This window comes from Lissotriton helveticus, chromosome 11 (assembly GCF_964261635.1).
Source record: "Lissotriton helveticus chromosome 11, aLisHel1.1, whole genome shotgun sequence".
NCBI classification, from domain to species: Eukaryota; Metazoa; Chordata; class Amphibia; order Caudata; family Salamandridae; genus Lissotriton; species Lissotriton helveticus.
This window is the reverse complement of record NC_136072.1, coordinates 916,319,494-916,334,754: the sequence shown is the minus strand read 5'-3', so window position 1 is coordinate 916,334,754 and position 15,261 is coordinate 916,319,494. Positions and strand designations below refer to the sequence as shown.

Below are 15,261 nucleotides of genomic sequence, written 5' to 3'. Positions count from 1 at the left end.
AGGGTCGTGATGAGGACTGACCCACACTTCATGCCGAAGGTGGTGTCCAAGTTCCACATGAACCAATCTATACAGATATCGAGTTTTTTCCAAAAACCAACAACCAGTGCAGAGCGAGCTCTACACACCCTGGACTCCAGAAGGGCAGTCATGCACTACATTGAGAGGACGAAGGGACACAGGAAAACGGAACAGTTCTTTGTGTCATTCGCCAACAGTTTCATGGGAAAAGCAGTAACGAAAAAGACTATTGCACGATGGATCGCACAGACAATTCAACTGTGCCACAAAAGTGCAGGCCAAGAGCTAGCTGAGGGGACACGTGCCCACTCCACTAGGAAGAAGGGCGCTACAATAGCCTTCCTGGCTAACACACCCATACAAGACATATGCCTGGCGGCAAAATGGGCTTCGGTGCACACGTTCACGAAGCACTACTGTGTGGATATTCAAATGAACAAGGAAGCTCAAGTTGGACAGAAGGTGCTGCAGCACATATTCAATACCCAACGCTCATCTTCCACCCAGCCGCCACAGAGATGAGAAACCGCTACAAAATCTATGCACAGCATAGTGAATCCAGAAAGATTCACGCTGCAAAACGAATAGTTTTCTTACCTGTCGGTGTAGTTTTGCAGCTTGAAGATCTATCTGGATTCACTAGCGAACCCACCCACCTCCGCCAGAAAGATGAGGCTGGAGAGAGAAGAGGTGGATAAAAAAAAAAAAAGGGAAATATAAGGACTTAAAAGTACAAAAGCGGTAAAATATCACCTTCATAGAACATTGCCATTACTTCGGAAACGAAAGAAACACGGAAAAAAAGAACCCGAAGATGGCGCCCAAGAGTGGGAGCTTCCGCAGGAAGCATGCCGACGTCACCGGAAATACACCCAAGGGGTGTGACGCCGACGCCCACCTGGGCTACAAAAAAAAACCCAAAGAAAAGACTACGATTCCGGACCCAACCACAAGACCGCGGAATAATGCACAGCATAGTGAATCCAGAAAGATCTTCAAGCTGCAAAACTACACCGACGGGTAAGAAAACTATTCGTTCACCCTCTCTTGTGGATTTATTTGCAGAAAATTTGATATCTAGACTTAACATTACCGACCTGATTAACAGGAGCACTTGATCAAAACAATCCATATGGAATTAGATTCAAGTCTCATTTTTAAAAATCGTAAGTTTTACATTTATCATATTTCTTTCTTCTTATTTACTAGGTTGACAAGAACGTATCAATCTTTACGATCTGTATCAACCTGTGTGGTTTTTTAACATTAAAAGAAATTCATTCGTTACCCCTCAACTTTGAATTCTTTAATACAGAAATCTATGTTTACATCAATAAGACGAGATCTTCTATTCTAATGTGCTCACAAATACTTAGAACAGATGAGTTGTGCCCCTTACTAATTATTACTTAGTAAATGTTGGCCATCATATTCCCCCCCCCTTTTTTTTTTTTCATCCAATGGTTCCCGCAATTATGAACTTCTTATAGGTAAATGAGCAATGATTTACTATGATTTTAAACTGTTCATTGATTATGAAAATGTGTCCTGTATATTATGTGTAGTAGGCCTGTTCGAGACACAAAGAGAAGTTTATATAAAAACAATTTTGTAGATACTTTTGATGTTTTTAAATGTGTTATAGATTATTTTGAATGTTGTTAAATTGTATAAAAATAGTATATATTTTATATCACTATTTCTTTCAGGCATTACGTGGCTACTCCAGAAGAAGGCGCTGGTCGCCGAAACGCGCGTCGAGAATTTATTTATGCCACTTTTTAAACTGTATTTGTTTTTTTGTTTATTGTATTTTATAGTGTTGATTTAAATGTATGTAATTTCACTGACTGCAATAGGAAACCCTCCCCCTTTTTTTTAAATGCATTAATAAATTTCTAACTATTGAGTTTCTTGGTATTATACATTTTTCTCTCTTTTGTGTCTCTTACTCCACAATCGTTAAGAATTTGTTGCCTAGGTTGTTATATTTCATGCAGTGTGAGAGTTGGCCACTTGGCTCCTCAGGCTGCTCTTGGCCCCACGGACTGCATACCCCAGGACCCGGTGCATTGTTTAAAAAGAAGTGTCAGAAGGCCTTGTCCCCAGGCCGCTTTTGGCACCAGGTACCAAATACCCTGGTGCATTTTTTTCAAACTGTGAGGTGGGCACCAGGCCCCCTATCAGCCTGCTTTTGGGCCTGAGGACCCCATCCCTCAGGACCCGGCAACATATTTCAGCAAGGTGAGGTGGAATGCGGCCCCCCTCCCCAGGCTGATTTCGACCTTGGGGGACCATATCCCCTGGGGCCAGGCACTATTTTTAATGGGAGGGAGGCTTACGGCCCCCCCTCCCTGTGCTGATTTTTCCCCCTGGTACCCCATAACCTGGGGGCTGGCACATTTTTTCACGGGAGAGGGTACAAGAGCCCCCTCTCTGTGCGTCCCACCACTATATTTACAGGGGAGGCGGCACGTGGCCCCAACCCATCCCGGGCCAATTTTGGCCCTGGGCTCCGGCAAAGGAAACAAGAGGGAGAGGGGCATGCAGCCCCATCCCCTGGGGACCAACATTTAATGGAGGGGAGAGGACAGGCATCCACCCTCCCTGGCCCAATATCCGCTTCTGGACCCCATCCTTCAAGGTCTAGTCAAGAAAGGGTGGTTGCCCTGGTGGCCACCATACTATAGTTGGGCCCGCGGGGTGCCCAAGTCCCCATAGCCCTAGTCGGTGCCCCACCTCCTGCGGGAGCTGGCATTACTCCCGCCCTTAGATAGCAGCTAAGAATGCTGCTCCCTGTGGGCCGGAGCAATCTCTTTATCTGTTTTCCTGCCTTCTTCAGTGCATGCAGGAAAACAGATGAAAAGCCATCTCCCGAATGGTAGGAGTTTTGAGATTGCTCCCGCGAAGCGAGACCAAACACCGGTTTCCCTGCCTGTGCCACTGCGGGCAGGGAAACCGATATGTCCTAGGGGTAGGCACCCCGGGACATAGTATATGGGTTGGCCCTAGGGGATGGGGTTGCCAGGGACTGTTATGTCTCAGGGAGGGCAGGCCATATGGCTCTCCTCCCCTTTGTAATTGCAGCTGGGATCCGGGGGATGGGGACCCTAGGGCCGAAAGTAACCTGGGAAAGGGGCTATGTGCCCCCTTCCCACTTTCATTTTTTAAAATACGCCTGGCTACGGAAGGGGCCCATGCATGGCCTCCTCCCCCCAAAAATGTTGTTCCACAAGGAGGTTGGGGGGGGCACGTAAAATTAAAAGTTCTAGGATGGCTGCCACCACTTCCTGGATGAGGTGGTGGCAGTCAATCAGATCTCATTTTGAGACCTGTGGATCCATGGAGGATTCGCTTCTCTAGCTCTCTAGATATATAGAAATATTTTTTCTTTAATAACTCCAAAACGAATAGACAGATTTATACCAAATAACAAAAAGCACTCTTTCTGGACCAATATTTAGCTTTTTGCCAAATTTGTTGTAATTCTCTTCAGCGGTTCAGGCTGTAGTTGCATCTAAAATTCCTATGGGAAATATTGAAAGGGAAAAACGCATTTTGGGACACTCCCCCCCTCCCCAACCCTTTTTCTTTGGACTCCGCTTGACCCTTAAGCTTTTCATACAGCAGCTAAGTGACCTGCATTAAAGTTTTGAAAATTTTGTGAAGAGTTGTCAAAAGGTGACAGTTATTACCAAAACAAACAATGCTTTTCCTATGGAAAATAGATTCTAACTATAACTACCTACTGGTGACTGCCAGTAAGTAAGTAGGTAGGTAGTTGGGTAGGATCAAGACAGGGCTATATGTAAGGAGAACCTTGTAATCAATGGCCTGCTGAATAGTTCTTCTGAAATGTTGCTATTCGGTAGGCTGTAGAGTGAGGGGTTGCACTGCAGTTGGACTTTTCTATACTTGGCCTGCCCTTTTGTCTGTTCCTGATTACTGCTTCAGCAAGATTGATAACAGTCAAACACTGTGAATAGGGTTGTACTTGCCCCAGTTTGCAGAGCCAAATTTGAACGAACCCCAGAACATTAGTGGCAAATGGCCTCACCCAGTCAGTTGGTGCCCAGTAACCCTGGTCTGCCATGCTGTCTCCCCAAACAGGTTCTGATGCAAATTCATCATAGAAATCAGTGCAGGAGTGCTGGTGTAGTAGGATTGGTGAATTTTTAGGGGACCAGAAATCATCTGTGTAGTAAACTGGGCTTTTGTTGCATTTGTTCCCCCACTTTATGGCCCCTTTTTAGCTGCTAGATGCTGTTTTTCAACTGACCTGCTAACCAGACCTCAGTGCCAGTGCTCCTTCCTTAAAACAAAGTGTTGTCTGATTGTTTACTATTGGCCAAGGTCTTTAGTACCCCTGTAAGTCCCTAGTAAATGGTACCTCTGGTACCTAGGGCATGAGTACTAAAAAGGGTCCCTAAGGGCTGCAGCACATCTTATGCCACACTAATGGATCCACACACATTCCACAGAAACTGCCATTTTAGACTGCATGACATGGTGCAAACCAGTTTGAAAACATGATATGACACACTCTTGTGTGCCAATGGCAATGACACGGCATGGGGCTATATGTAAGTCACCCCCACAGCAGGCATTGGAGTCCTAAGGCAGAGTGCATTATAGTATGTAAGGACATATCTGCATAAGCAGATATGCCCCTATAATGTCGAACTCCATTGCTGGATATTACAAGTGAGCAGGGATGCCATCTTAAGATATGTACTGGGCCCTGGTCAAAAAGAATTTCCCAGCTACATAATGGCTTCACTGAAACCTATGGTGTGTGGTATCAAACACCTCATATTAATAAAGAGACACAGATTCCAGTGATGGATGTATTAATACATGCACCCAGAGGGTACCTTAGGGGTGTCTCCTAAAACCCTACTTACTACTAGTGTGCTGGCTCACTGGGGTAGACCAGCATGCCACCGGAGACAGGTTTCTGACCCCTGCAAGTGAGAGCCCGCGCTCTGAGAGAGGGCAGAAACAGTGCCTGCTTTGGCCAGAGGTCTTGTCACCTCCTGCAAGTAACTGATCAGCATATCAAGGCAGGAGGCTTCAAAGGATTCTGCTGCATTGAATATGCGACCCAAGGCTTCCCCAGTCATGGGAAATTACACCCCCTGTCTTGTGCCCATTTGGCACCAGGATAGGTGGGAAAATTAGCTAGTCAGGAGGCATGTTTCCCTCCCAGGTTAGTTCCACCCCAAAGGGGGGCTACCTGATGTGAACATGAAATTTAGAATTCCAGCGTCTTGGTTTTAGTGGAATTAGGCTTTGCACCAGGGTGATGCCCATTCCCCACAGGCACCCTAAAAGTAAGTAGCTCATTGCCGACTTGTTGTCACTACCCATACTTCCCCCTACATTGAGTATCATGGGGCTCCCCTGATGCCAGGAATTCACATTCGACAGATCAAGAAGAGAGGGCAAAGAAAAGCTGCCAGAAATGAAGACTTGTTGTTGACTTTTGGCGCCAACCCCTGCCTGCCAGCACCAGTGTCGACAATTGTGACCAGCGGCTCGTCCTATATTTGAACACCTCTCAAGAACCCGGAGAGACTGCCAGCTCTTCGCAAATTGCCAGGAATCTCCCTTTAAGTAGAGGTGCTACTTCCCTGCAATCCACAGGCAACGAAGAAGCAAAGTCCAGTTCACCAAGTTGCTGCTCCTCGTCCAGCCCGATGCAGCACACCCAGTAAGAGGTACTTCTGCTTCTGAAGGTCAGATCTGTTCCCCCACCGAGTGAGCGGAAACCAGTACCAACCAGAGCCACACAGGACCAATACCCCGGGCACCGTACCTCTTGCAGCAAACCAAGCCTGTGTGAGTCCATTCCATAGTCCCTCAAGACAGAACAGCCATCAAGGGACGTTCGCACCACCAAGACCCAATTCCGGAGTGGCCCAGCAGTCCTGATTTTTGCACCCTCAACCGGCGAGACCGACAACCGCAAGGCCCTAGGACATACAGATCCCAGCTGACCTTTCCACTCAGCACCCCAGCTGGGGTACCGATGAACCAGCTGTGCCCCCTTGTTCTCAGGACCCTAGTGGCCCGAGCTCCCCGTTATTTTCCTGGGTCCCTCCTCTGCAGCCTGTTTCTAGGTGGGCCCCCATCTTTCCACCAGCGTAGGTTGCCCCCCCCCCTATTTATTTAACTGTTAAAATCCATATTTAAAAAAAGTACTTAGTTGATAACGAAGTTCTTTGTATCAAAATGTATATAAAAATAACGTATTTTTCTAAATTGGTCGCTGATTTATTCTGGAGTGTTTCTCATTAATACCTCTGTGAGTACAACAAATGCTTAGCACTACCCTCTGATAAGTCAATACTCCTCGCCCACACTGCCACAAAAGAGAGCATTTAGTGTTATCATTTTTGCCTCTGTAAACCAACAAGAAGTTGCTGGACTCTTTACACAGTGTACCGCGTTTTGGCCCATTATATAAAGAATCCGTTTCCTGCATTATGTCACAGTAGAAGGCAGAACATCTTAAACGTCAGTGTGCAGTAACCTTGGAAAACAAACTTATTCCGGATGCTCCCAAACAATCCCTTTTAAGTCACAAGTCTAAAATGTGGGAGCCCACCAACATTTTCAGCTTAGCTTCAGCGATTTGTTCAGCTTGGATTAAGCCAAGATTCTTAATATATAGCACAAGGAAGGCTTATAGAAAGCAAGTGTCACCATCAGATCAGTGCTGATCATGGTTCAAACTAGCAATGGTACCATCAGCACTGCAAGAACATAAAACTTCAAATTCATATTCAGGACTGTTCATATTTTTGGGGGCAACAGTGGGGATCGGATCGATAAAGATCAAATATTTCCTTCATCACACTGGCACTGTGATAGGAACACCCTCCGGGCAAGGAGTAAGATTTATCATGCCCGAATGATAAGTTATAGGGATATCGGGTGAGGCATTGAAGCATGTTTTGGATTAAGATGGAAGAAAAGGTGTAAAGCCTCTCGTGCCTAATGGTTCAGATATGAGTATCTTTTGGGATGACTTGGTGAGGAGAAAGATCTTTTTTGTATGCTAAGAGAAAGGGGCACCCTTTGAAGCATGCTGTACGTTCAGATAGATGTGGAGATTTGCAGTCTGTGGTGTCTAGTGGTTAGAATGATGGGCACCCTCTTTGCATGGTCTTGGCAAGCGGAAAATTATATTATGTTTAGATGGCGAGAGGTAGGAGCACCATTTGAGGCACACAGCAAATCCGAGACATACTGTTGATTCAGATAGTTATGACTTGGCAGCGACTGGATGCCCAGTGGTTTGAATGGGGACACTTTTATGGTCAAGACTTGTCGATCGGTCTTTTGTTTGGAGGGCACGTGACTGGTGCCCACTGTGGCAGACTGTAGTTTCTGATGGATGGGGTGATAAATTGTGCTGGCTTGGTCAAGGATCTCATTGCACCATCTTGGATTACACTGTATGAATTCAGTTGATCTAAACGGTGCGGACCTATCAACCGACCCTATTGTTGAGCAGAGAACTTACAGCCTGAATAGAAAGTGTAGGAAGACTGCTTTGATTCATTACTATTTATTTGTTTTGGGGTTACTTGGTTGTCAGAGAGGTAAGTAATCCGTCTCCCCTCAAAAGAGACAGTGAATGCTTGACAGATGTTTTGGAATAGGTATCTGTTTGCTCCTAATGGGTGAAAAGGTATTTTGCTAAGCGTGATGACTCAATAGGTTCAAGTGACAGAATGCTTTATAAAAATTCATAAAGGAAATGGTCTTTAATGTTTCGCTAGGGCTGCTCTATTTACATGTGTGTATTAGTGTTTGTTTTTTTGTCCTTTCCTGCAGGAGTTGCCCTTCACAAAGCCGGTGGTGGAAGCTGGTTTAGCAGAGGCGACTCACATGTACTATTCCCTGCTGATTGAGAGAGCAACAGGTATGAGTAGTTGGAAATAACGATCTTTGAAACAGCTGTAGATGCATGCTGCTTTCTGTGATGGCACTGGTCACACCTATGTAAAAGCCTGACTGGAGCATTTCAATCTCACATTCTTTTCCATCCACAAATAGAGTAGATGGATTTGTGGAACCATATTCAGCAGACCTCAATGTTGACTAGTCTCATTTGAGAATTTTATGTGTTTAGAGCTATGATTCTCCATCGCTGCTACCCATTGGTTCCTGGATTTGTGTATATCGGCCAGCAGCCTTTGGTCAATTATGGCAATGCCAAGAGGTGGCATTAAGCGCAGGCATGGAAGCTGCATTGAAAATAATTTGAGGGTTGCAGCTACTAAGGCAGCTATATTGTGAAATGGAACTGGTTTTAAATGGCATATAATTATAGCTGTGATAGAAGTGAGTCTAATAAGAGCTTGTATGATTATGAACAACTATTTGAACTTTTTGAGCAGATCTGCCGCCATCTCGAGCACTAGAACTTCAGTGTATGGTCCTTTTGGACATATTTTAGTTTGCTGTTCTTATCCTGTTCTTTTATTGCCTCTGTCACAGCAAAACTCCATGGTGTAGTGGTGTTGAACCCTGGCTATTCAGCCATGCCGCCCATCTTTACCCTGTGCTTGAGCTGGAAAGGGGAACGGAATGCAAGCAATGATGACAACATAAGGGTAAGTGCCAAAGGTTGGGATATTAAAAAAAGGGTGACTTGATGTAAGCCCCATTACGTTGTTCATTTTGCATCAGTCTCTACCACTTCCTCCAACAAAGGTACATGATGTTAGAATCACTGTGCTGTACGACAGCCAAAGATGAGCACTACTTTCCTGTTTAGCCATTTAAATTGTACTTAGTTTATCTTGCATACTATGCTACTGTTCAAATGTGTTAAATTAATAAAGCCAAGCAGAGTAGTAGACTGCCATCATCCATGAGAGAGGCTATCGTCATCATCATGGTATTCATAATCAATAAGAACCCCCCCCACCCACTAGTTACTTCTCTTTGAACTAACTTCGATTTGGGACCACCAAATATATTATTCTAAGGCATCAACTTAATTTTTACATTAAACCTGACTTTTTGCTGAGATTGGATTTAAGGTAACTTTTATTGGAAAGGTGACTATAGAAAGTGTGAAATCAATAAGGACTAGCCTATTTGTGAATGTATATAGATTCAACACTGTAAGACAGGGTACAAACCCTTTTGTTTGTTCATGAAGCCCTCACCCACCAACCTGGTTGGTGGCATGCTTCATCATCGGGCCCACCCAGTGACACCGAGCGTGTCCCAGGTGTGCTACGACGCCTGAATACAGCGGAGCAGGTATGTTTCTGAGTGTGCAGTGTATTGACGTGAAGGTGAAAGTTTAAAAGCTATACAGGGATCCCAGTACCCGAGGGTAAATTATATTTTAATAACTGGGTCACTGTTAGCATTAAAAAAAGGCTGTTGGATATTATAGGAGTGTTAATTAGGGTCTCCTACATCCAGGTGTGGTCTACATGTTTCAGCCAGGCCTTTATGATTAAAACTGGCTTTCCTCAGGACCAAAGTGTGTAGGTGCAAGTTACTTAATTTTAAGTGATTGTGTAATTTTGAAAATGTGTAGCACTCGCTAAGGTGCTTTACATGTGTGAGGGGGATTCCCTCTTAGAGCATTACTGGACATACAAGAAGTATGACAAAACACACATACAGGGGAGAGTCTTAGTATGGTAACATATTCACAAAACAGTTTGATTGCCGATATCTATTGTGCTGTGTAGACGAAAAATAAGCGGCAAATGGTGTAGCCATATTGGTGGTATGACTAAGGTGAAAGTTATCATATATACATGAAGTTTTTTGGTGGGCTAAACATCGTAAGCGCATCAACACAAAAAAACGGTGGTAGGTGCATGAAAGGAAGATTATCCTCACGAGGGCTTCATGAACAAACAAAAGGGTTTGTACCCTGTCTTACAGTCTTGAGTCTATGTAAATTCACAAATAGGCTAGTCCTTATTGATTTCACATATAAAACCCTGGGGATACGGACTCCTCTCTCTCTCCTTTGATAGTGATGACTATAGAAAGTCACCACTTTGTTACACAAACCTCTAGTAGCATGTCCTGTTTATCTGCAGCAGTTGTCACCCAAGACAACATGCTTGCGCCCCCATACCCCCTTTCCCGGCTTGGAAGTATGAAGGTGCTTCCTCCTCCAACAGTCACAGGCGGCAGTCACAGATGGCCCATCATCAAAGAGGCGACTGTCTCAGTGAAGCAAATGGTGATTGCACCTTGCCTACCCACTCCTTTGTTTAGTTAGACAGGCTGGCATCTCCCCCGGAGAGAAAACACCTGTTGAAGATCCAGTATTTGAGGTGTAGTGGCTCATTATGCTAGGTGAACCCGAGGGGTTTGCCCAGAGCTCTGTTCAATAGAAGAAGGATCTCGACATCTTGTATTTGGGTAGAGAAAAGAAGAGTATCCTGGAATTGTTTGGCGCCCATACCCCTAGGAAGTGACGTAAAGTGGGAAGGGTTGCCTTGTAGGAACTATTGCTCCATTGACTAGTGGGTCCTCCTTGCCCACAAACCTGAAGATGGCATAACATTGTCACCCCTGTGTAGGAAAGTGAGTTTCTGTTGCAGTAACCCCACCCCTTTTTGCCAGACTACTGATGCACTTTTACTGGATGTGCCCTGGGTCCCTGCCAATCAGGTTCTCAGGGCCTGTGCTCTTTCCTCCAAACTAACCCAATTGGCATCTCTGGCCACAGGTCAGCCCCTGGTAAATGGTACCACAGGTACCCAGGGCACAGTGACCAGGGAAGACCTCTAAAAGCTGCAGCACTTATTGTGCCACCCTTAGACGCTCTGTGCCTATACACACACACACACTGCCTTTGCAGGCTGCGTGTTTGGTGCAGAACAAAGTGAAGAGTCGACATGGCACACATCCCTGTGTGCCATGCCTACAACCCACTGCCCTGGCATGGATCAGTCACCCCTCTAGCTGGGTGCCCTATGCCAGTGGTGTGGGTACAGGTGCATGCGCCCTGTACTCCTACAGTGTCTAAGTCCATTCTTAGACACTGTAAGTGCAGTGCTGCCATTAATAGTATATGGTGCTGGGAGTTTGTCATCACGAACTCCACAGCACCATAATGGCTACACTGAAAACTGAGAAGTGTGGTATCAAACTTCTCAGCGCATTAAACACACACTGATGCCAGTGTGACATGTAATGAAAAATGCACCCAGAGGGCATCTTGGAGATGCCCCCTGAAAAACGACCCACTTCTAGTGTCCCAATTGAGTGGCTGCTTAGGCTGCCACCAACAGACATTTTTCTGGACCCCTGGGTCGAGAGCCTGCTGCTCTCGGGGGCCTGAAACCATGCACAGCCTGGGACGAGGTGCCAAGCCTCCTCCCCCAGGATGGGAAGGGTTCACGAAGGGGAAGCTTCAAAGGCATACCACCTTTGGAGATTCCCCAGACTCTTTGCTGCTTTTAGAAACTGGTCCCCACTGGTTCTCCCCACCCACCCCTCTCCCCCACACTCAGGTGGGGAGACGAGATGAAGCACAACTCTGAGTCCCCGCCATCTTGAGGATGGGGGGACCCAACCAACCAGGGACAGGCTCCTGCCCCCCTCCCACTGGATAGGGGCAGAATAGGGGCTGTTTGAGGCATATGAGCTGCATATTCTACACTTTGCATTAGATCGCCACCTGGTGTTGGGCTCGGATAATTGCATGTTGTTGTTGTCTTTGGAAGAAGTCTTTTGTAGTCACGAGATAGGTGACTCCTCCCTTGGATGATAGTGCGCATGGTCATCGGCTCCATCCTTAGATTGTTTTTTTCCGCCACTGGGTTCGGATGAAATTTTTCCGCTCCGGTTCGAAATCTACTTTTCAAGTACTTTGACGCTTAAAAACTTATTCAAACTTCACCTAAATACTTTCGATATCATCCAACATCATCTCGACACTGTCAGCTCGATTCCGGTCGTTGACGCGGGCCGTTGGGCCTATCCTCGCTGTGAGGCCTACACCTCATGGAAAGGACGCCATTCAAAAGATGCCTAGAGTGTGGAGCAAAGTTTCCACACAGTGGCCACCACAAGGTCTGTAACCTGTGCTTATCGCCAGAACACAACGAATCCAGCTTTGTACAGCCTGCGTGTCCTTTCGATCCAAGAAACCCATTCGAGATTGGAAGGCCCGTCGACACGACATGCAGAGATCAGCTCCGGAACCGGTGGATATCTTCGACGAAGAGGGTCCGCCCGTTCCCGAAGAAGATTCCGATGATCTCCAAATCATCGTATCGAAGGCAGATGACTCAGATGACTCCATACCATCGGGTCAGCATGTGAGTACTGCTGCCCCTGCCCCATACACAGCACCCAAATCGAAGGCAAAGGTCAACACTCCGCCTCCGGGGCCCAGTCGCGCCCAAAAAACAATTTTGAAAGCCCCACCATCGAGCCTGGCTCCGAAGAAAATAATCAAGCCTTCCGGTAGCTCCTTACCGAGCAAGCCGCATGTGGCGATCCAACCACCTCCCTCGGCACCATAACCAACGACTTCTAAGGACAAACCTATGAAGCCAGCGTCCGATTCCTCGAAGCCGACGACACCAGCTTCCACTCCGAAGCCATCATCTTCGGTACCGAAACCTACAAGGCCTGATTCCGATGCGCTCAAGCCCTCGAAACAGCCTACGACTCCGAAAACAACACCTTCGGTGCCAAAATCTACGCCAAAGGACACAGTAACAACTCCTAAGGCTAGAGACAAGCAGCAACCACGCCCGGAACCGAAAAAATCGACGCCGGCAAAGGTTCCGCAAGGAGAAGAACTTTTTCAACCTGATCCTCTACAAAAGAAGATCTACATTGACCCAAAAACAGGTGCTGTATCCACTACACCACACAGGAAGAGGAAGTCAGACACAGTACCTGCACCTACAGTGCCTGTCAAGAAGAAGGACTCTGCCACATCTCCTATGCACCCTTCTTCTCCTATACTTCCTTCTCCTTCATCTCCTGTTCCTCTTAACAATTCACCTCAAATTTCTCCTGAACACTCTCCTCCTCATTCTTCACATTCACCTCAAAATGATGATGAGTATGGCCTAGGGGGAAGGGTAGACCCAGATGAGCCTTTCCCGTACCATTGATGATCCAGACTGGGAGTACCCAAACCCACAAGATGTGCCAGATATTCCTGACCCACAGTCATATCCATCAAAGCCTTCGCCCCCAGAAGATAATATTAGTTTTGGGCACTTGTTAAACAGGGCTGCCATTTACCATGGAGTCACTATGCATTCAGATGAGGCAGAGGAAGATTTTTTATTAGATACATTTGAACAATCGCAAAGGTCTGTACAAATTCTTCCTATGATTAAAGGGGTCATCAAACATGCTCCAGAGGTATTTAAAGATCCTGTACGTGCTAGGATCCTAAATCCTAGAATTGAAAAAAAATACAGGCCTGCTCCTGGGGATCCAGCCTTCATTAAAGGACAACTACCCTTAGATTCACTAGTTGTTTTAAATGCTAGAAACAGGGCAAACTCACAGACGTCAGGTGAAGCACCTCCACCTGATAAAGAATCTAAGGTGATAGATGCTTCAGGCAAGAGAATAGCTAACACACAAGCCCTCCTTGCAAGATACGACAGGGCTCATTATGACCAGTTAGAAAAACTACTACAACATTACCTGAACAATATAAGGTGCAGGCAAACGACCTTATACAAGAAGGCAAGTTAATTTCAAATGCCTCAATCAAGTGTGCACTGATGTAGCAGACTCTGCATCTAGAGCTGTAAACACTAGTGTCCTCCTACTTAGACGTCATGCGTGGCTACGGATTTCAGGATTTAAGCAGGAAGTGCAAACTACCCTCTTAAATCAGCCATTTAAATAACAGCAATTGTTTGGACCAGAGGTAGACACAGCACTTGAGAAAATGGAAAAAGATACAGATACAGACAAATCTATGGGAGCTTTGCTGTCCAAACAAACTAGAGGCTCCTTTCGTCGCTCCTTCTATAGAGGAGGCTCCAAGCAAACTGGAGCAGACAATACAGCTTCCTTCAAGCCCAATACACCAACATCCTCTAGCAAAGGATATTTTAGAGGAGTATATAGAGGCAACAAGGGAAGAGGTCGGGGTCACAACAATAATCAAACCTCTTCCACCACAAAACAGTGACTTCCCTCGGCTCCCCCAACAGCATTCCACTCCTGTGGGGGGGCAGATTAACACAGTTCCTACCTGTCTGGAATTCCATCACAACAGACAGATGGGTAAGACAAATTATCCAGTATGGCTACTACCTCGAACTTACAGCTACCCATCAACACATACCACCCAGGCAGCGTCCAATGTCTGCAGAAAACCTTACTCTGCTCAAACAAGACGTCCTATCACTCCTTCAAAAGGACGCAATAGAAATAGTTCCTTTACAACATCAAGGAACAGGGGTTTTTCTAGCTGTGTTTTCTAATACCAAAAAAGGACGGGACACTGAGACCAATTCTCGACCTCAGGCCCCTCAATCATTATATACAAACAGATCATTTTCATATGATCACTTCACAACAAGTGCTCCCATTGCTGCAACAGGGGGATTTCCTTACAATACTAGATCTAAAGGACGCCTACTTCCACATTCCTATACATCCTTCTCACAGGAAGTATCTAAGGTTTGTACTGGAAGGACAGCATTATCAATTCAAAGTCCTTACATTCGGGGTCACAACTGCACCAAGAGTATTCACAAAGTGCCTAGCAGTAGTAGCAGCACATCTCAGAAGACAAAACATACATGTCTTCCCTTATCTAGACGACTGGCTCATAAAAGCCAAATCATTCAATCAGTATGTCCAACACACACATCAGACAATTCAGACATTGCACGACTTAGGGTTCACAATCAACTACACCAAGTCGCACCTACAGCCCTCTCATGTACATCAGTATTTAGGGGCTACAATAAACACGTCTACAGCTCTAGCGCATCCCAGTCCAGCAAGGATACAGAGCATTCAAGCCTTAGTCACAAAGTTTCGACATCAACACTCTCTCCAAGCCAGAGTGTTCATGAGACTAATAGGCATGATGGGATCTTGCATCTTCATATGCAAGACTGCAAATGCCTCCATTACTGGAATGTCTAGCACAACAGGGAAATCAGGCTCAAGGGCAACTAACAGACCTGGTGTTGGTAGACAGCCGCACACATCGCTCTCTGCAGTGGTGGAACACCAAAAACT

At 45.9% G+C, this 15,261-nt stretch overlaps 1 protein-coding gene across 3 annotated transcripts in view; it reads left to right on the top strand.

Moving 5' to 3' along the window:
• Nucleotides 1-15,261, top strand: part of THOC5 (THO complex subunit 5) — a 242,432-nt gene that overhangs the window by 195,713 nt on the left and 31,458 nt on the right. For all 3 annotated transcript variants that reach the window (XM_078667190.1, XM_078667189.1, XM_078667191.1), the window contains 2 exons: nt 7,867-7,954; nt 8,533-8,648. In XM_078667190.1, coding sequence (XP_078523316.1) covers nt 7,867-7,954; nt 8,533-8,648 — 204 coding nt within the window. The remainder of the gene's footprint in view (nt 1-7,866; nt 7,955-8,532; nt 8,649-15,261) is intronic.